The sequence below is a fragment of the Henckelia pumila genome, chromosome 2 (genome assembly GCF_033568475.1).
Source record: "Henckelia pumila isolate YLH828 chromosome 2, ASM3356847v2, whole genome shotgun sequence".
Classification (NCBI taxonomy): domain Eukaryota; kingdom Viridiplantae; phylum Streptophyta; class Magnoliopsida; order Lamiales; family Gesneriaceae; genus Henckelia; species Henckelia pumila.
Window position 1 is genome coordinate 122,107,009 of NC_133121.1, and position 20,866 is coordinate 122,127,874.

Genomic DNA, 20,866 nt, shown 5'->3' on the forward strand with positions numbered 1-20,866 from the left:
CCATGGTGGATAACTGGTCTCCAACAATATTATATTAATCAATGGCCAATTATTAGAATATGAGAAAACAATATACATGACTCGAATAATATATAGCGAAGCATGGCAATGAAATTTAATCAACATCAAGAGAAAATGAATTGAAATTAATAAAAATAAAATATAAGAAGAAAGGACAAATGAAGTCGTTCTTACAATGATAAGGTTTTAGGCTTCCACATGTAGTAAATATCAAGGAGAGAAGTGAGAATGTTAAGAACATTGAGTGCAAGAAATTAGGCAATTTGTCCATTTAATTGATTGGTGTAAGATGGAAAATGAAGGGAAGACTTGGAAGCTGATATATATCACATAAAAAAAATGATTGCAGATAAAGAGGTAGCTAAGGTTATTTATATTGTAAGAATAAGAATATATACACGGGAGAAGCAAAATTTAATGAAGGAAAAAAGTACGCTGGCCTGTTGCAATTCACATGAAACTCGGCTTGCTTTAATTTTGAGGAGAGTCACGAGCTTTGTAGAGTCCACAGGAATATACTAATATCAAATTCAATTGTTTTACCATTTAATAATTTGTTCCACGGTCAATGTGTTATATATATATATTATTACATATACATATATCTTATACTAGCTATAAAATAATTATATTACTTAATTATTTACTAGCTAGATCTATATATGTCTCTATCCACACAATATATTATATCAAGGTAACACATATTCTTAAAATAAAATAAATTATCCTATTTTTAAGTACTTTAAAGACTATTATTTATAAGGAATGTGATACTTTTTATAAGGAATGTGATGCTAATAGAGATCGTAATGGTGATGAATGAATAAAGTGGAATTTACGAAACTTAAACAAGATGCACGAGTGAAATGGAATGATGTTAAATATTTTAATTACGGAAAAAAAAAAATCAGATGTAACGTGCCATTATCTACCTCTAATTATTTTTCAGAAAAATTATATTAAGTTTCGAAAAAATTACATTTTTTTGTCTATTAATCTATCCTATTTTGGTTAATTAAATATTAAAAATGGTTTTGTACGTTGTAATAACTTAATTGCTTTTATTTTTTGTTCTCGGTCATATTCGTTAGATTATTGAGGTGAAAGCATAAAATACTCGTACATTGGCATCAGAAATTGATGATATAATATCGGTAAATGTTGTGACGTCACATGCCATCTCACAAATACAACCCAAATAACATGAAACCAAACGTTAGTGTATCAAGAACAAAATGCGATAAATTAATGAAGGAAACAAATTATTTTAACTTAGATTTTTGCAGCAGCACCATTTGTTTCGACTCTAGTCTAGGATCGATTATAAACTGTGTAACAAAAAAAATGTTAAATAACAGAAAAAATATTTTGAAGCAGAGAACCTAAAATTAATTTGAATATGAGAAGATGATTGAAGGATCCACCCGTGTCAGTGGAGTCATAGAACAGTAAATTCAAGAAATGGTTTACTTTGACAGAGATTCACGTTCATAGCAGGCAATTAAGACAGGTCGCTTTCCATGTATGCAAAATGCTACTGGAGTCAACACGTGAATTCTCTCATTTTCCTTCTCACATTTAATGTGACAATCCTTAATAAATTTTTTTTTTGAGAAGGGACAATCCTTAATTAAAACCCCAACTTTTTTGGAAATTTCTTGAGAAGACAAGTAGCACTCACAAATCAAGTCAAGAAACATCAATGTTTTAAAATCCCCAGACTTTCTAGCTCTACATAATCTTTTGCACACGAAAGAAAAAGTATGACAACAATCCTTCCTAGCTGAGGAATTAATTTCGTAACATTAATTTTTAAAGAAGATTAAAATAAAAAAAAAAAATTAAACTTGTACCATTCCTTGTGTCCCTTCAGTCATGAACATCACATGTCATGCATGCAGAGGAACCCGAAACAAAGAAAACTCCTGAAAATAATAGTTTTATTGTATTTACAATAACTACCTTTCAGTAAAGCACTAGATGAATTAGCAAAAGTAGTGCAGCTTTGTGAACATAGAATTTTACAAATCTTAATTAGCCACAGGCTATACATGTGGCTCGCTGTCGAAAAATTCTGTTACTCCGTAAGTGAATATAGATAGATGTAGATTCATGAACCAAGTATATTCATTTAGACGGCTACAAGCCGACTTCTTGCTAAAAATCCAAATAGCACAACACAAAATTCACTCACTTTACAGCAGGCCATTTTCTGAAATGCATAATATATCATGTATATAGAGATAAACCATCTCAGTAACCTCTCAGTACTCTGGAAAAAAATATCCACTTAAACGTGACAGCAGAAACTGCAACAGAAAAATTAGATGCCACTGTTCACTTGGATTCCTTGAATGAATCTGCACCGACGCTGAGATTTGAAGCTTGAGATGTGAACAAGTTTGGATATGAGAAATATGGCTCGTCATCCATCGAAGGCAATCTCTGAGGTTGGTGATGGCCAGTTTCCTGATTGAGAACAGGGCTGCTGCTTGATGAGGAATCATATTTGGAAACATCAGATGATCGATGAGCTGTCAACTGATGAGTCGGGGGATAGTTTTCAAAGCCGTTATTTTCGCTCGGAGACGAAATGGGACTGTCAGAAGACGCAAATGACTTTTGTTTATCAAAGTCAACATTTGCGAAATCGCTTGAATTGGATTTGTCGAGATGAAAAGGGTTCTCAACAGTAGAAACAGAGCCATCTTCACTATTCTTCTTGGCAAGACCACTGATTCGAAGCTGGGCAATGCTAGCTGCTGACCGAGCTGCGGCAGCCGCACGCTCAGCTGATTCAGCAGCTGCTTGAGCAGCAGCCAATACATCCTGTAAATACATATTATCACCCTTGGAATTTGTGGTAGGAGGAGGCAAATTAGATACCCTGACAGAAAATGATGATGGCTGTACAGGAGGAGATAAAACTGGTTGAAACTGTTTATTTTCCACTAGACCAGCTGAAATATTTGGTGGCTGCTCTTCTTTTACAACTGGTTTCTCATGCACCTCATCTTCTGGTCTCAACCGCGGTAGACTGTCATTATCATCAGAAGACTTTGTTTCTTCTAGATCACCAATTTCATCCAGAGCTGAGGCAGGAAAAGGAAGCATCTCTGGTGCCGAGGCAGTGCCTTTGTTAGACTGCAATGGCTGTGTCGGAACTTCTGGAAAATCTATGATGTCAAATCCCTCATCAGAATCCGAATGTTCAGAGATGGCATTTTCTGAAGTAGTATGGGTCGTCTCATCGTGCTTCTCTTTCGGAAGAGGTAATTTAGAACCACTGACAAAGTGTGACGGTCCATTCTAAAAAGGGCCAAAACTTCAGATAACGACAATAAAAAAGTGGAATCAATAAAGCAAGAGCAATCTTACCAACAAGTCTTCATGTGGCTTCAATAGTTCACTTTCGGATGCACTTGGGTCCCAATCAAGTTCGTGCTCTTCAGCAATTTCCTTTAGCAGCTTCAGTTTCACATCTGGAGCAGGTGCTCGAATAGATAACATCTCCACCAGCTGTGACATTGAAAAATGTTAAACAAACAAAAAGAGATAATCAGAGCTCTGCTGAACCTATATGACACACTACAATAGGACAACATGTGTAACCTGCCGATTGACACCACACTCTGGCATAAGCTCAGTTGCAGCAGCCACAAATTCTTTACCGTATTTACCAGCAAATAGTAATTGCGCTTGTAACAACTCAGGAAGATCAGCACATCTGGGTGCAGCAAAGCATACACTGGAAATCGCTTCTTTCAAGTCCAACGGACACTCCCTGAACAGCCAATGCAGATAGGGTTAGGTACAAAACAAGGCAAACAAAACAAACAAAAAATCCACCAAATTTGACGGAAGATGACAGCAGATATGATAAATAATTGGTGGCCCAGAAAAAGTGAAGCCTCTATCAAATGATGAAAGAACAGTGTAACTCGAGCCCATCACTTCAGACTCCACCAACCTATTCTACAGTAGCATCAACAATGAGTAATTGAGATGAATGTTGAAATATTCAAGTTCAAAAAGGGTTTATTATAATACATTAGGTACCGTCGCGCCAAATACAAGTGAACCAGCTCATAGTAAGTTGAGCTTCAACTACACAGAATGATGCAATATTCCAATTATTATTCAAAATGGATGATTATCCTCGACCTTATGATAATTTTCTCTCACTGGTGAAAAAAGACCAATTTTTATGCATATGGCCAATGCTCAATAAACAAGGCCACAGACAAAATCACGACATAAATGGGACAAAAAAGTATACACCTTTGGGCCTCAATAATTGGAAGACGAACAGAAATTAGCTCACAAAATAGCTCAACTATTTCTTGTGCAGCCATCATCTTTTCTTCTCTTATAATGTGCTCAACCTATACAGGAAAAAAAAAACAATGGAAAACATTATCCAGCAAGCAATATGCAGTCTACCAATACCTCATCACTCGTTGCCCAGAGTTACACAAGCAACTAAACAAAACAAACTATAATCATCAGATGAAAAGTTTACATTAGTACCCGAATTCGAGCCGTGGCTTCTTGGCCAGTCTCAAGGAGCTTGGCAATTTCTCGGCGCATCTGCTTTAATTGCATCTCCCTTCGATTCCTCAGCAATTTTATTCGAGGGATAGTAAGTTTCAGCAGAGTTTTACTGTCGATCCGTAAATAAAAAGGGAAAACAACAATCAGAATGCAAATTCGCACAATCACTCATAACCGATCACTATACTGCTAAATCCAGCAGAACCTCCAAAATCATACGACCAGGGAAACTCGATTCATATTAAACCTAACGAAGAAATACATGAACACCGAACTATTATCCAATCACATGACTTTCCTACTCTCCTCAACATTTCAGATTACAGGATCCATGGCCATTAATTTCAACAATTTTCTCTAACACTCAACAAGCTGCACACTATCAAAACCCTAAATCAAGAGAACGGAAACGCGATTCACCACAAAAAAAACACACAAACAAATATGGCTCGGATGATTAGAAATCAGGAATTACCATTTGGCAGCATTAAAGCGTTTGTTGAAGAAGGAATCCATGACAGAGCACCTCAATTCAGAGCCTAATTATGATTTTCCGGGATCCTCTGGATTGATTATACGCCCAAAGATTTCACCTGCTCCATTATAAGCGCGCTGGTAGGCTTTCTTCGTGTCGAAGGATCCTCTGGAGGTTTCTTACGATAAGATATTTAATAACAATCAAATCACACGGCTGTTTAATTTCCAAATTTTAAAATTAAAAATAATGGATGCACCTGTTTTTTTTTTGTTTTTTTTTTTCTTCTTCCCCCTACGACTTATCACATAAAAAATGTATTTTTTTTTTCTTTTTGGACCATTAACTGTGATTATGACCTTGCAAATTATTGAAAGTAATATTAACAAATAAAAATCATGGGTTACTCTCAAAAGGTGAAAATTTGTTTGAGCAATTCGATTTTCAAGTTTGAACTTTAAACGTGGTTTTTCTTGGTTATAAATATAAATTTGGAATTATAGATCATTTTTTATGAAAATAATATGATATTACAATAGAAAATTGAAAATTATAATCTGGTGACCAAAGTAACTATTAAAATCATCTCGTGCGTGATAAATAATAACGGGCACAACTGAATAGCATGCGATTATTTGAAGCATGAGAAATAGTGATAACAATCAGGGACGAGTAAAATGGGAATCTGAAAGAATAATTAAACGTTGTATACAAAAATGAGGTATAAATTAATAAAAGCATATGTTTCGCAAGGTACAGATAAAAGATTTGATGCATTTTCAAGATTATGCTATTTTCTCTGTAAGCAAGTAACAAAAATGTAAACATTATTTGATTAATGGCAATGCTAGCTCAAGGGGGCTAACATGGTGATACAAATCTTATTCGTCATTTTTATTTCATCCCCAGATGGATATTTCGCAAGGAGCTGATGGAATTAGGTTCCCTGCACTTCACACCTGATGTCCGCGCCGATTGGTCACAAACAAAGCAGCTCCTTCAACCCCCCAATGTCTTCACTTTGATCCCACTTTTAGTTTATCTACCAAATGATCTCTGATCAATGGATCTACCTGCATTGTCGATAATTTACTTCGTAAATACTATCGTATATACATAAGCAAACAAGGCAAGCAGAAAAGGAAGAGATCATAGTTGTGTTTTTTCTAATGGTTTTACCTTTTCCAGGAAGGCATCAAGACTTTGAGGTAACACCGATAAATCCTGTGGAGAATTGCTGATGTCGAGCAGTTGCAGCAAAAGTTTTTGTACACGCAAGTCGTGTAGCTTTCCCTCGTAGTTTCTGGAGTCATCTTTCCAGGAGAAAAAAGCTTCATCATCCTTCCAAGAAGCTCCATCTTTGTTGTTTACGATCTTTGAATTCAAGAACCAACTTTTAATCATTTCCCTTGCAGATTTATACTGTAGGTGGTTACCAGCAGCATCCATCACATTCTTGATCATGTCATTTTCACATGTTCTCCTACGCAATCTGTTGTAGAAATAGTATCGAGAATTTGTCCATTCAACAACTTCTCTGATTGCCCCAACGTTCGCAAGAGTTGCTGCAGTATCATGAAGATCTGCAAACTTTAAAGCTACATCAGTGTAAACTGGCAAAAGTTGATTCTCACGGGATTTTATTTGCTTTTGTAGATCTTCCGTGGTTTCACGTGTTCCAGAGCTTCCGTCTTCCAAACATTTCAACTTCAGATTCAGTAGCTTATGATCAAGCCTGCCCATGCATTCTAACAGATCCCTAGTTCGAAACTTGATCTCAATCATACCTTCTGGCTCAAGGATATTTCCTTTAGCTGTCACCTCAGCATATGATTCGACATGGTCTGGATTAACATTTCTGTCAACGACCACCCATGATCCACCCCGAAGCTCGCCCATTATAGGAATGTATATGAAAATGGGTTGTCGGTAATTCCGAAGATTCCCCACTATTTCTGATCCAGTCTGGAGGATACCTTCGAAGAGATCTTTTTGTCCACCTGAGAAGCCTCTCCAATTGGCGAGCATGAAGAGTGGCAGCCCTTCTTGATTGAAGTCCAATACTGCTTGAGCAGCCTTAGTGGAAGAATCAGGATGCCACAACTGCCCTGCTTGTGGGACGACCCTTTCACTAGAATCTGGTTGTCCAGGATCTGCCGGAATTACTAGCATCTGAGTTCGAGTCTCGGCAGCAATAATTCCTACGGGTATTCCACCAAGTTTACCACGGCCGGTCACGACAGTTCTTGCCCAACCCTCCTGTGTCTCAATGAAGCTATCCTTGTCGAATATGCCTCCAAGCCATTTCCCATTAGCATCCATAGTACCACGTATTGCTGAATAGGGATCGCACGAGGTCTCGGGTATATATTCAACAGGTCTCTCGGGAGGATCTGGGGAAGTCAAACTGGGGAGTGGACCACCAGAGTATGGTGGAAGAAAGCTTAACCACTTCAAAATTGCTGATATACCCTCAACATCATCAGAAACTGTGAGATGAACAACTCCATTTGTAGCCATAATGTTAGGTCCTCCAATTTGCATGTTTGAGCTATATACTTCCCGTTTCAGAAGCTTGTTCAGTGCAGAGAAACCAGTCAGAAGAATCGGTTGATCGTGCCTTTGAATACACCGTATACCAAAACGAGCAAGATAAGCACCTATCCCGACAGTTGTACCAGTCACATAGGTCAAGGTAAAAGTCTCTTTATATGCCTTTAAATACGCACGGGCAATAGCTCCCGTGCCATTTATGATGTCCAAAACTAGATCACCTTCCTTCATTATAGCATCTGAATCGACTTTACCCAGAATAGTGTCTATTACCCATCGGATTTCTCCATTTGGCAGCTTTAATTCATGTGATATCACATGAGATCCAATCCGTGAATAATCCTCAGGAGTCAAGTAAACATATTCAAAACCATCCTGCGGGTTTGATTCATTAAACCAGCCAACTCTAAAGCAAGCTTTTACCTCATCCTCCAGAGCAATACGGGAGCCTGAGGTCGCTGCCAGGTAAATAAGTGGTAATTTGTTAGAGCAAGCAAAGTTGCTTACTGCCGTAAAAAATGCATTCTCTTCAGGGCCAAATGAACCGCTTTTGAAGTTTACATCATTAGATATGACAATAATGGTCCTCCCTGAAGGAAATTCAGGTGTTGACATTTCCATGCGCCAGGCAACTAAGCCAATATCATTAACCCCAGGCTTTCGCTCCACGGAAACAAGAGGAGAACACCAGACAGCATCTCTGTCAGCAAAAATAAATTCCGTGACTCTTAAGATGGCTTTATCCGTAGGCTTTTTAATTCCAGGATGCTGGATCCATAATTTGTCCAATGCTACCTCAAATGCCTGAAAATATAGCTCTCAAGATAAATGAATTTATCTAAAGATCTGTTCTGTGAATATTAGGTTAGTATATACCAGAGGAAAATCATAACAATAGGTTGTCCCATATTTCCTGGCTACGAGACGTTTCTGGTCCAGCATTCCCAGTGGCTTATATTGTGCATTCACAGGCAAGCAATGTAAGGGACCCCGTCCAGAAGTTGAATAATAGACCATATTCTTGTTGTTGGAATCCTTAACTTCCCTGTAGATCTGAGAGTTCGGATAAGAAATGTTAATACAATCACAAAATTAAATCCACTAATTTCTAGACGAGTGAAGTTCATAAAATTGGACCAATCCCATAAATAACACAATCTAATCTGACTTACATGCACAATGCTGGCGTGACCAGTTATATCTTTGACCACAACTCTCCAAGCCCCATTGGCTTCTCCTTCAGAAGATATCCAAAGCTTAACTTCCCATTCACAAACACCTAAACTATACATTTTAAAACCAATTGATGCATTAATCTCATGTGCCATCTCATCCAAGATTTTCTCAACTGCAGGTTCTTCTTGCAAGCCAGTCATCTGCTCTCTTCTGGAAATGATATGCAAGACCATGTCAACCTTTAAAAGGATTGGTCCAACAATTTTTGTGGAAAGAAAGAATAGAATAAATCACTGCACAAAGCTTACTTGTGATCGGGTAAAACATCATCCATTTTTTGCTCCGGCAAGATACAAAGGTAGATTTGAGCATGGTCAGATCTGGCGGAAGAATCAAGGAAACTTAGTTGAAGTGCATCTATTGCAGACGTTAAGGACCTCAAAATACTCCTTGAAGTAGAGGACAAAGTTGGCAAAGATTGTATAATTCCATCCTGATCCTCAGCTGATAGTGGTTGTCTCACAAGTCCTCTGAGAAACATTCTCCGTATAGGAAGTCGCTTGTCTCGAGCAGTGTACAGGTGCCAAAGTTTATCTTGAGATGGTGTATAATGTAAAGTACCAAACCCCCTGAGTTTGTCCTGTTGACAAGTAAGATGTTTAAATATGCTTTCAGGGAAAGCAAGAAAAGATGTGGTCTACAAAACTGAAGATCAATTAAATATTTGCAAACCAGCTCAAGGTATGAGGATAGAAGGGGGTCCGGATGGCTCAATATAGGTTCCTCCACATATTCAAGTTTTTCTGCTGACCAATGAAAAGAGTGCCTCATAACTCCCTGGACGTCATCTATCTGTATGATAGAGCTGATGACTCTCACTCCTGCATCTTGGAGACACGAGCTTATTTCGCCCTCCTTTAATATTTTTGTCAATTTCTTGATTATATCTTGAGCCTGAACTTCATAACTACAAGAAGGACAGCATAATAAGGAACGGAAAGAAGAACCCTGAACCACTACATAGGCACTTCATAACTGCATGTCAACTAAAAAACCAAAGACAATCAAATTAACACGGACTGTATCAAGAATAAAGCAGAAGTTCAATAGTATGAGAGGAGCAGTGTGGGGAATGGCTTCACATTCTCTATTACACTACTACCGTGTTTCACTTTGTATTCCAAAAGGTAAATTTATTTTTAATAATTTACACTCCTTGTGAGATTATTAATCTAAACGAGTTTAAAACTCGAACGCAACCATTTTTAAAATGCCACAGAAATGGAGACATAGAAAATACACATATACAAAATAATTGAGGAGTAACAAGGTATGGTTATGCCAATTCCCACATGATATATATTTATCTGACTGCGACAAAGGGTGTGAGTATGCTATTTTCCAAATATCTCAACATAAAAATAAGACCTGAGAAGACAAATTTATAGACACTATAATTACACCAGGTATCCCTTTGCAAGCTGAGAAGAATTTTTAATTTTAGTCTAGTAAAAAATACAAACAAGTTAGTAAGATACCTTTGATGGAGTAAACTCATTTGGTTGTTGGTGCCTAACAATGCAATGTGCAGTATATTACCACAAATAGTTGGATGGTAGGACCCCAAGGGAAGTAGGGCTTTCAAATTATTAGTTACTTCACTCAACGCAGCAGTTAACATTGTAGGAAAGAACTCTAGAGATTTAATGACAACCATTGCCGCACACTTCCTCCCACAGTGTTTCCCAACAAATGATTCATCCAAGACTTCATCTTCACACCCATTCTTTCTCTTACCATGCTTTTCCAAGAACTCCCAAGAAGCTATAAGTCCCGAGTTGAGCCCTTTCATTCTCATACTTCCTCTAACAAAAAAGGGCTGATGATGGATGCTAAACATCAGGCTAGAAATATAAGACAGCTAGTATATCAGATAATTTCAAGACTACAACACCATTACCTGATATAATCTGCGTATATAAATCTCAACAGCCCGTTGCTGAAGGGTGTCATCAGTGTGAGCAAATAGATCAAAAATTGCATCTTCAACAGACAAAGGAGCATTCACAAAAGCTTCCATTTGTTCAGTTATGGAACCTTTACATTTCAGCTTGTCAACGTTTACACCGTCTTCGCTAGACGTTTCTGATTCTGAAAGACTTCTAGCTATACTGGCGCGAATTTCACTACGCTTTATCTGCCCTAGCAATTTATTTGACTTTATTGCTAACTGCACAGATACATTGAGCTCAGACAACCATCGAATGAAAGAAAGCTAAATTAAGATGAATAACCATTAAAGAACAAATAGTGGCCACAGAACATAGAAAAGCTTCTTCAAAGAAAGTCCACATGAAGGCGCTAAGTTCTGACCAATCATAAAAAAGAGCACGGTATTCAGGAAATAATAGTTAAACAGAATTCCTAACCTCATAATAATTGACGTTGTTGAGTGCAGAAAGGCGGATTAGTTGATCCCGGTACACAGTGGGATTATAACACACAAGTCGCTCGAGGAGAGATAGTATCAGCCTATTTTTATTCCTGATGCCCTGAAAAAGCATTTACGAATTTTCGAGTAAATTTCCTGTTAGAGAATTTATTTTTAAAAAAACACAGATGAGAAAACTAGGTGTTATATGATTAATCTGGATATACCTGATGAGAGAGTACCAAGTCTACAACTTTCCGGAGATCCTTTTTATGTAAATGTCTCAAGTGTTCACTCACATCTAGCTGAAATGAAAACATTCACATTTTAGATAAGAAAATAGCTTATGGAGATTTTTGTTTATTTCTTTCCATTTTATGGTGTCCTCCTTGGTTCATTCCTTGAGATTCCAGGACTATGTGGTGAATCAACAGACATGAATAGCGGACAAATGACAACTTATTTGTAATAAAGAAACTAGAAATACTGTACATCATAAATTCAGAATTTTATGTCGTCAGAAAAAAAAATGAATGATTTAAAAGGTGAAATATAAAGCATTTAAACAGCACAATATTGAAACAATAACAGCATTATTTCAATTTATTCCCAGTGTTGTCCAAAATCGATGACCTGACTCTAAACATCTATGTAAAACTAAATGTCTAAATTTTCTTCATGAAAAAAGTACCTGTATATCATCACCAAAGAGTTCTTCGACCGATAAATACTCTTCAAACAGGTCCTGAACTATGAGAGAAGTGTGGCTCTTCCCTCCTCCCTCATAAGACTTGACAAGACTCACTAAAGGCTCAACTACTCGTTCTAGGGCCCCTTTCTCTCTATAAAGGCAGGAGTTTAAATGGTCCTGAAGTAGTAATCAAACCAAAGATAATTCTTCCCTTATTTTGTAGGAAACAGCACAGGCATTTATCAAAAGAGACAGAGACTTACCTCCAGAATTTCATGCAAAACTTTTGCAGGAAAGTCAACATTTTGCTCCTTGGAGAATTTACAATCCAAGAGTTTTGATTCTAACTGAAAACGTATTGTCCAAGGTACCATCTCAGATGACAAAGTAAGTGCAAAAATTCCATTATTTGAGAACTAAAACTATTAAACTCATTAGTCATTATTTGTACAACCTCGTATCTAAGGTCCTTGGGTAGTCTATTTGCCAATGCAGAGAAGCATTCTTGCCACTGGAGAAAAGCTAGCTCGGGATTTTCCAGACAACTAATCAAGTTTTCAACAACCTAAAACGGAAGTCGAGTTAGTCAATAGAAGAATTGTTTTGACAAGTTTAACTCCAGGACAGGTTTTATGTGTTTAAGCATTTAAGAATAGCAAAATTCTCTTCTGAAATCTATAATCAGTGACTGGCTAACTGCCAAGTGAACTTACTTCATTGATGTTATGCTCATATCCAGCAAGGACCATACGGGCTGCGTTCAAACTTGCTGCAAATTGTTGATGAAGTTTACCAGATATACCAGTTGGTGGTCTCAGAACAGGAAAGCTACCATGGAACCGTTTTACTGTCCTTACAGCTGATGGGTCATCTAATTCAAGTCTTGCTATAAGCTCACCAGCCTAGAAAATCATTTGTATTAATTGCTGAGTCATGCAGCAAGGCCATACATCTCATTTAAAATGTTTACCCGAATTACTTGACCTTCAGACTTCTTAAATTGGATATTTCCAGAAGCAGGAGAAACAAGAGGCATACACATCTTCATTACTTCAACCTCTGCATAAGGTGTTTCAGCATTAACATGGCTACCATTTTCAACCAGATACCTAAGTAGCTTGCATGGTGTCTCCGCCAATAATTTGGATGGATCGTGATCATTCTGAATGTATAGAACGTGGATTAATCTCTACCAACAAATTGACTTATATTTGATCAAGGAAGAATAAAGGGCACCTGAACCAAACAAGCGCTCCCATCAATAAGAAGGCGTGTTCCAGCCACTCTTTCCTCTGCATATATGATATGAGTATGTCCATCAACCTGCAATGATCACATTAATCAATTATATAGATAAATTACTGCTTAAATGTCACATAACCATAAAAACCATCTGATCTAGTCATCTAACAGAAGTGAAAAGAAATAAAATATTGAACAACCTCGTCAGGATTCATACAAGGACTAGGTAGAGAAAACAGCTTGCCTGCATTAATAGACTTTCATCAGTAAGAGTATGTACTTCTGCTTCAATTTCCGAATCATTCATCCTCAATCGGTAGCTTCCAGGACCTTTCCTCACCATATTTATCTAAATCAGACAGAGAGAGAGAGAGAGAGAGAGAGAGAGAGAGAGAGAGAGAGAGAGAGAGAGAGAGAGAGAGAGAGAGATCCATTAAAAAATGGATTACAAAGTGAGAGCTATCGCATTCCTAGTATCAAAGATTTAGAATAAGTGTTGCATGCAGTTTTGGGCGTGAATGTTGGTGCACTTACAGAATATTCAATTCCTTCTATATTTAAAGAAACTTGATGATTCACCACTGAGATATCCTGCAAGGAGGAGCCGTCTTTTATTGACGAGTTACTGAAACCAAGAGTAAAATTCAATTGACATCTTAAGACCAAGTACCTTTGGTGGAATCTGTCCTTTTTCAAGATAATCAATGTATTCGGAAACCGCAGCAGCACTACTAGCAGAGGCTTTCTGATTTAATGAATACGGTTTAAAGTTTAGAAGTGTGGCAACACATGGAGATAAAAATTAAAGATTTCAGAAACTTAAAAAGACCGCATGCCAGCGAACTCACATAAAGTGCTCCACCAGCCACAAAAATATACCAAGGGAGCCTTTCTGCTCTGACCCTCATTGCAATTCTGTTATCTAGCCATCCTGTATGTATTTTATTTTCCTTATAATCTGAAGTCTGCAGAGAAGTTCGACAAATGCCAAATTTTATTTACAGAAACCAGAGAGTAAAAAAGTGTCACATGTGGCTTTGATAACCAAGATACTGAGTTTCTCACCTGTAAAAGATCAACAATGTAGTCAACATTTGTACATATTTCTCCTCTTATTTGAATTTCTTTCAACCCAAGAACCATGTCGGCAATGGCCATTGCTCTAGACTCCCCAAAAGAAAAGATGTGCCCTAAGGTCAAATCAAAATATCAGTTCATCGTTCTGTAAATGAATCTCCAATAACTGAAATAATTAATTGACGAGCTTTGAAAACTTTCCTGAATCATGATTCACCCCTGATTTTTCAAAAAAATGAAATTTTATTTGTAATTTTTCAGAATCGGAAGTTTTGCCCCCTTAAATCCATGAGTTACCTCCTTTTCCTCACGCTGTCTCCCCTCCATCTTCCAAATCTCTTGATCTAACTTTGCCCCCAAAAAATATTGTGCATTTTATGTGTGATTTCTCGACAAAATGAAATATTACATGCATATACAAATATGTATTAGTGCACACAAGAACTTGTAAATCCTATTTTTTCAGATTTCAGCTGGCAACGATAAACTAAAACTTCTTCCTAACGAAGAAGAATAATGCATGACGAAGAGAATAAATCTAATTAAACATGTTAGTCAACAAAATGAAAAAACACGGGCAAGAACAAGTCTAGAACTTGGAATTTTCTACAGTCATGCGCTTTAGGCATCAATTGTGTAAATTACTATCCATCAATTTCAGGTGCCAGAGCACCCACTTAAGGATTAAAAGTTGCAGTGCAAATGCAAACCAGAAGTTCATTTATTTTACAAATAAAAGGCAAACCATCTCACAATGTCAAATTACAAGCATTATTAGAGGAAGGTATACTTGCTAAGCGTAAGAGTAAGAGTCATGACGTGTTCGCAACTTAAACTAAGCAGATAAGGTAACATATTTTAAATGATATTTGCCTCAACTTACCAAATTGGGAATCTGAAAATTCATGAATGCCTCCACCAGGCTGTGAGCATAAAGAAATTAATGAATCAGATTCAATTTCAGAAATTTCCAACCGAAATAAATTTCTGCACGCATATACCTTCACAGAAAAGTATGCCCACACATTTGGATTGCTTTTGAAACTCAGACCCTGCTCAAAGTAATTGAAATTGCTCATAATTATCATGAGAATTCAGGATTAAACAGGTCAAAATGCCAATACAATTTCATAGGTTATAGCCTCCATCATCAATATCTTGAATCAAGTCCTGTAACTTCATTACACCTTAGTATGTCCAAGTTAGAATTTGGAAAGTTTCTCTCCAGTGTTAATGCTAATTTGGGGTAAAATTTTCCCCAAAAATTGAATCATAAAAGCCGCTGCCCCTCCATTCCAGAAACACAGGAGCTCCATGTCAACCTTAAAATCTTATGATCCTTCAAGTTTCATTAAAATATATATATATATATATTCTCTTCGATCGCGCTGAATCATATAGACACCATTCTGAACCCATTTTTATTTAAATAATTGACACATTTTCTACTATAAGAATACTTGAAAAACTTTTGTCACCAAGTAGTAAATTGCTTTATAGATACTTGCAATTAAGTGGAAGCACGCTAAATTGGTTTCAAGATTAACTCAATTCTATATATTTTGTCAATGGGATAAAAAAAATTGATAAACAAGTCCTTGACAATTTGACACTGAAAGTTTGTGTCTATAAGGTAAGTAGATCACTTGCATCAGAAAGAGAGACGCTTGTAATGAAGAATACAAGATTCAGATTACATACACGCTTTTAGGGTTCAAATGGTTGAAACTCCCAAACTGAAATCAAATACTTCGTATAATTTCACATTAATTCCTAAACAGAAACTGAAAAATCAAGAGTCCCATAAGTTACCAACCTAATTCAAGAAAAAGATGATAAACGAGATTCGAATATCCTGACCTGAATTATACCAGTTGTGGGCTTAAAAGCATCATCAGGATCCTCGCTCGTGACACGAACAGCTACACAATGACCTTTAGGCCTGATAGACTCCACTTGGTCAAAATCAAATGGAGTGGAAACAATCGCAGTCTTCCTCCATGAATTGTATTCTCCTCCATTTTCCTTTCCATAAAATCGCCGAATCTCTGATCCATTCAGCAGAAAGACATCGTATCAACTATCAAATATGAACAACAACGCAATAAATAAATAAAACGAAGAATAAATAGTGCACCTGGAATTTTCCAGAGAGGGATACCCATCCCAATGGCAACCTGCGCCGCCGGCAGATTCACTTGAGCAATCCATTCCGTCACAGGGTGCTCCACCTGAAAATCATCGGGAATTATATTTATATCTATCTATATTTATAAATGACCGTTTGTGGGAGAAGGATCAGTTTCCATACTTAATATTCCTAATTATTATTAATTAATTTAATTTTTTTTTAAAAAAATGAAAATAACCATAATTAGTGGGAACCTGAAGGCGTGGATTCAACTCCAAGAAATAATATTCACCGGTTTCCATGCTATATAAATATTCGACCGTTGCGGCTCCCACGTAATTCACGCTTTTGGCCAACCTTCTTGCAGCCTGCTCCAGCTCTTTCACCGTCTCCTCCGGTGCTACCGTTATCGGCCCCTCTTCGATAATCTTCAACAAAATCAAAATCAAAATCACCGGTGATTAATTATTAATTAATTCATAATCCCACTTACAAATTAATTAATTCTCTAATCAATCATATATATAATGACCTTTTGGTGCCTCCTTTGAACACTGCAGTCACGGCTGTGCAGTGCTGCGACGTTTCCATATTCGTCACAAAGCAACTGCACTTCCAAGTGTCGGTTCTGAGAATCGGATTAACATTAAATTCGAGTTAATTATGTATAGATTTTATGTTAATGATCATGTTTTGAGATTGATTTTCATATAATTACCTGGGTGGCAACCTTCATTATGAAAATGGGAGAGCCAGGGACTTCGTCTTGTATTTGCTTGAATGAAGCTTTCACTTCCCCATCGTTATGGACCTGATCATATATATTGTGCGTCATTTCAAATCGTATGATCAATATACATGCATCTTTGTTTAAGGTGGTAGGTAAATGGGGATCAATATTATTATACCTTTCTTATGCCTTTGCCGCCGCCGCCCCAAGAGGCCTTGATCATAGCAGGATAGCCCACATTCCGGCAGCCGGCGATGGCTTCTTCCTCCGTATGAACACATGCTTTCTGATAGATAGCATCTGGGATTGTAACCAAACTACTTCCTGGGGGAATTTTTACCTAAAAGAATATTTTATATATTATAACAATCAGTTGAAATGAAATAAAATGGCCATAATATGTGAAGCTGATTTTTGGTCAAAAAGATATATAGATACAAGCAATTTTCCCACAACTCATTTGTTTTGCATCTTACATGAGAACCACTCCAAGGAACAGTAGGGATTTGAGCAGCTTGTGCAATCAGTGAAGATCCAATTTTATCACCCAGTGCAGACATTGATGAAGCTGGTGGCCCTAAGAATATGATCCCTTTTTCCTCTAGAGCATTAGGTAGCTCTGGGTTTTCCGATGCATGACCCCAACCGGGCCAAACCGCGTCGACTCGCATCATCTCCGCTATCTGGACATGCAATCAAACATAAAGTATTCAGTAGCTTTTACATTTCCATATACCAAGTGCAAGATTAAGGTAGTGTTTGGGAGAGCTTTTAAAAAACATTTTTCAGCTTTTCATTCACAAAATTTCAAATATTTGGAATTTGTTAAGAGAATCTCCATGATCACTTATTTTTAGAAATTGCAAACATTACCTTAGAAGCAGAGAAGTGGTTCCTACAAGCTCTTCAAGACACTACCTAAGTTGATCAACAAGTAATAACACGAAAAAGATCGACGACTCACCTGGACGATGAGGTGCACGTTGGCATAGTTGTTGTTGTTAGTACCACCAGGTACTGATACAAATTGATCAGCTGCCCTAACATGTTCTGCATTCATTTTCATGTCCTCTGGGGTTGCCATTGCCACCAAAAACACGGCCTTGTCGGTTCCGAACGTCTCGTAAGCCCACGACCTGACGCTACGTATAAACTTGACGGCTGCCATTCCATTGTTAGCGATCAAAATACTGTGAATCACCCTCTTCCCTTGTAAGGCATGGCAGAACTCTTCCACCTCGGGCACCATACCTGATTAGTAGTACTGGAGCTAGCCAAAAAAAAAAAAAAGATTTGGAACTGGTGAAGTAAATACGCTAACAAAATTTCAGCAAACAAAAGTTTGCATGCAGAAATAGTATAGTTACGTGAGAGACCTTAGTCCTTAGAGTTTGTTATAATACATATATATACTGAAAAAAATGTGTACAGATTGGGCACGTTAGGTTTCAGCAGCAGCTAGCTAGTTTTTTTTGAGGTATTAATTAACTTCGACTTATAGCTGCACGGAATTAAATCTTTAAAATATAATATTTATGGATGCTACTGAATAGGTGAGAAAATCTGTTTGGGTGGCGCCGGCGGTGCATGGGGTACGTAGGAAGTTTACAATTTGAGGGAAATTTTATCATTTTTCAGTTTTATAGGTCTACATGGAAATTTTATGGGAAATAAAATTATGAGAGCTAGAGTTTTGGGTTTTTTTATATATTATAAAAAAAATTAGCTGTATTGATTCAATTAATTTGTCACACACAAAAAAAAAAAGTAAACTGGGAATGCAATACTTTAAAGAAAATTGAATAAATACTTTGATGCATGCATGTGTAGGATTGCACGCATTAATTAAGTTTTTGGGAGGACTTAGGAGCTAGTTTTGGTAGGATTAATTGGCTATTGCCTCTAATTTTTAACGTCGGGCCTATGGAATATATATGTTTTGTGTGTGTGTGTGTGTGTGTGTGTGTGTGTGTGTGTGTGTAGAAAGGGAACAAGTTGAAGGGTAATTCTTGATTTATGGTATATATGGCTGCATGAAAATATGGGGAAAAATAAAAAATTATTAATTTTATTACATATATGTTCTTTTTAAATAATTTTTAATGAAAGAATTAATAGATGTAATTATTTGAGAAAATAAAAATAAAAACTGTTATGATACTTTAATAAAATGGGATTTTTTGCACAAGTTAGGTGTAAGGTTTTCGGAAGGAGCCAGATTTATAGTATTAATTAATTGTTGTTTCTTATTTTTAACGTCAACACATAAAATTATTGTTAAATAGGTAAACAAATAAATTGAACGAAAGGGTGTGAGTAGTTGAAGGGAACCATTTCAACCCAAAAATAAAAAATTGATTTTTTAGTGACTACATGCATAAAATAATTAGGAGGAATAAAAAGGATATATTGATTTCCGAAAATTAAAGGAGAAAAAGCTATTTGTTACTTTCAAACAATTGAATTATGTTTAAATTAATAAATTAAATTTGTAGGGTTGATGAGCATGTTAGGTTTTCTACAAGAGCTAGGTTTTGTATACTAATTAACTATTGCTTCTTATTTATAAGTTGTAACGTAAAGTGGCGTTTAATTTCCAATTAATAATCCTAGCTATTTGTAATCCCTACCTCATTGGAATAATAATTAAAAAAAAACAGATTAATAATAATAATAATAACGACGATGAAAATAATTGTTACTGTTAGCCTATTTGTACGTAGCCGGTTGCGTCACTTTTCTAAAAAAAAAATTATTGAATATATAAACATTTTATTTTGAGCTATTTAATTATAGTGAAAATTGTTTTCTTGGTCCTGTATGTTAGTCACTTTGCGATTTTGGTCCTCTATATTTTCAGATTTCAGTTTCAGTCCGCTATCTTTATTTTTTTGGCAATTTTAGTCATTTTCTGATGTGACGCTGATATGGCATCAATGCAATGCTGATGTGGAGCTGACATGTATAATGTCACGTAAGCATTTTTGAATAAAAAAGACTGAAATTGCAAAAAATCAAAACATGCAGGACTAAAAATGAAATATAAAAAAATAAAGGACCAAAATCGCAAAGTGGCAAACAAAAAAGATCAAAATTGCAGTTTTTCCTTTAATTATATATGTATTCAAATTTTTGTATAAATCAAGACAATGATATTGTTACATACACACACACACACATATATATATAGGGATTATATATATAATATATATATATATATATATAGCCGATCCCGATCCCGATCCCGAAATTGATCGGGTCGGAAAAAATTCCGACCACTCGGGTCGAAAAAAATTCGAGACGGAAAAATTCGGAACGAAAACGAATTAGAAATCGGGAAGAGTCGGGATTTATGTTAAATTTGTCAGCCCTAAGTATAGTTACATCTAAGTTGTACGTCATGAAATATATTTCTTCATTACCGAGACTCTAAATGAGTCGTTAATTACCGAGTCTCTAAATTAATATATTTCTTCATTACCTAGTTTCTAAATGAGTCGTTATTTGCAAAACCTGCTGTCATAATTGCCTATATATATCCTCATGATCATGACATACATACTTAAATATCATTTGGTATCATGCATGTGATGAATGAAGGATATGCACAAATGTTATAAAAATATATGACAAAATATGGATGAGTAATACATAGAGCGTTTGGTACAATAGATGAAAATGAGATGTGCTACAATTTTTTACTCATAGATTCAACAAACTGTAATGATCGTATGTTCACTACAACAAAATATGGTTTTAACAACACCTAAAAGACAATGGATTTT

At 36.4% G+C, this 20,866-nt stretch overlaps 2 protein-coding genes across 2 annotated transcripts; both read right to left on the reverse strand.

Moving 5' to 3' along the window:
* Nucleotides 1-2,079: 2,079 nt before the first annotated feature.
* Nucleotides 2,080-5,248, reverse strand: LOC140881652 (uncharacterized). The gene is made up of 6 exons (XM_073287130.1): nucleotides 5,051-5,248; nucleotides 4,552-4,684; nucleotides 4,303-4,406; nucleotides 3,634-3,805; nucleotides 3,400-3,540; nucleotides 2,080-3,330 (listed from the first exon to the last, which is right to left on the reverse strand). The coding sequence occupies exons 1-6, from the start codon at nucleotides 5,089-5,091 to the stop codon at nucleotides 2,359-2,361; spliced, it is 1,563 nt and encodes a 520-aa protein (XP_073143231.1). The 5' UTR covers nucleotides 5,092-5,248; the 3' UTR covers nucleotides 2,080-2,358.
* Nucleotides 5,249-5,735: 487 nt separating this feature from the next.
* LOC140885118 (acetyl-CoA carboxylase 1-like) lies at nucleotides 5,736-18,330 on the reverse strand. Its single transcript, XM_073292049.1, has 31 exons — nucleotides 18,046-18,330; nucleotides 17,558-17,764; nucleotides 17,260-17,421; nucleotides 17,070-17,162; nucleotides 16,884-16,979; nucleotides 16,606-16,779; nucleotides 16,358-16,451; nucleotides 16,081-16,268; nucleotides 15,222-15,272; nucleotides 15,104-15,143; nucleotides 14,209-14,333; nucleotides 13,992-14,108; nucleotides 13,814-13,888; nucleotides 13,678-13,734; nucleotides 13,388-13,492; nucleotides 13,138-13,224; nucleotides 12,872-13,063; nucleotides 12,615-12,803; nucleotides 12,356-12,466; nucleotides 12,165-12,248; nucleotides 11,902-12,078; nucleotides 11,438-11,515; nucleotides 11,209-11,331; nucleotides 10,740-11,009; nucleotides 10,318-10,658; nucleotides 9,512-9,746; nucleotides 9,088-9,419; nucleotides 8,776-8,989; nucleotides 8,480-8,656; nucleotides 6,230-8,407; nucleotides 5,736-6,123 (listed from the first exon to the last, which is right to left on the reverse strand). Exons 1-31 carry the CDS (start codon nucleotides 18,328-18,330, stop codon nucleotides 6,067-6,069), a joined length of 6,714 nt encoding a protein of 2,237 aa, XP_073148150.1. The 3' UTR covers nucleotides 5,736-6,066.
* Between the last annotated feature and the right edge of the window lie 2,536 nt (nucleotides 18,331-20,866).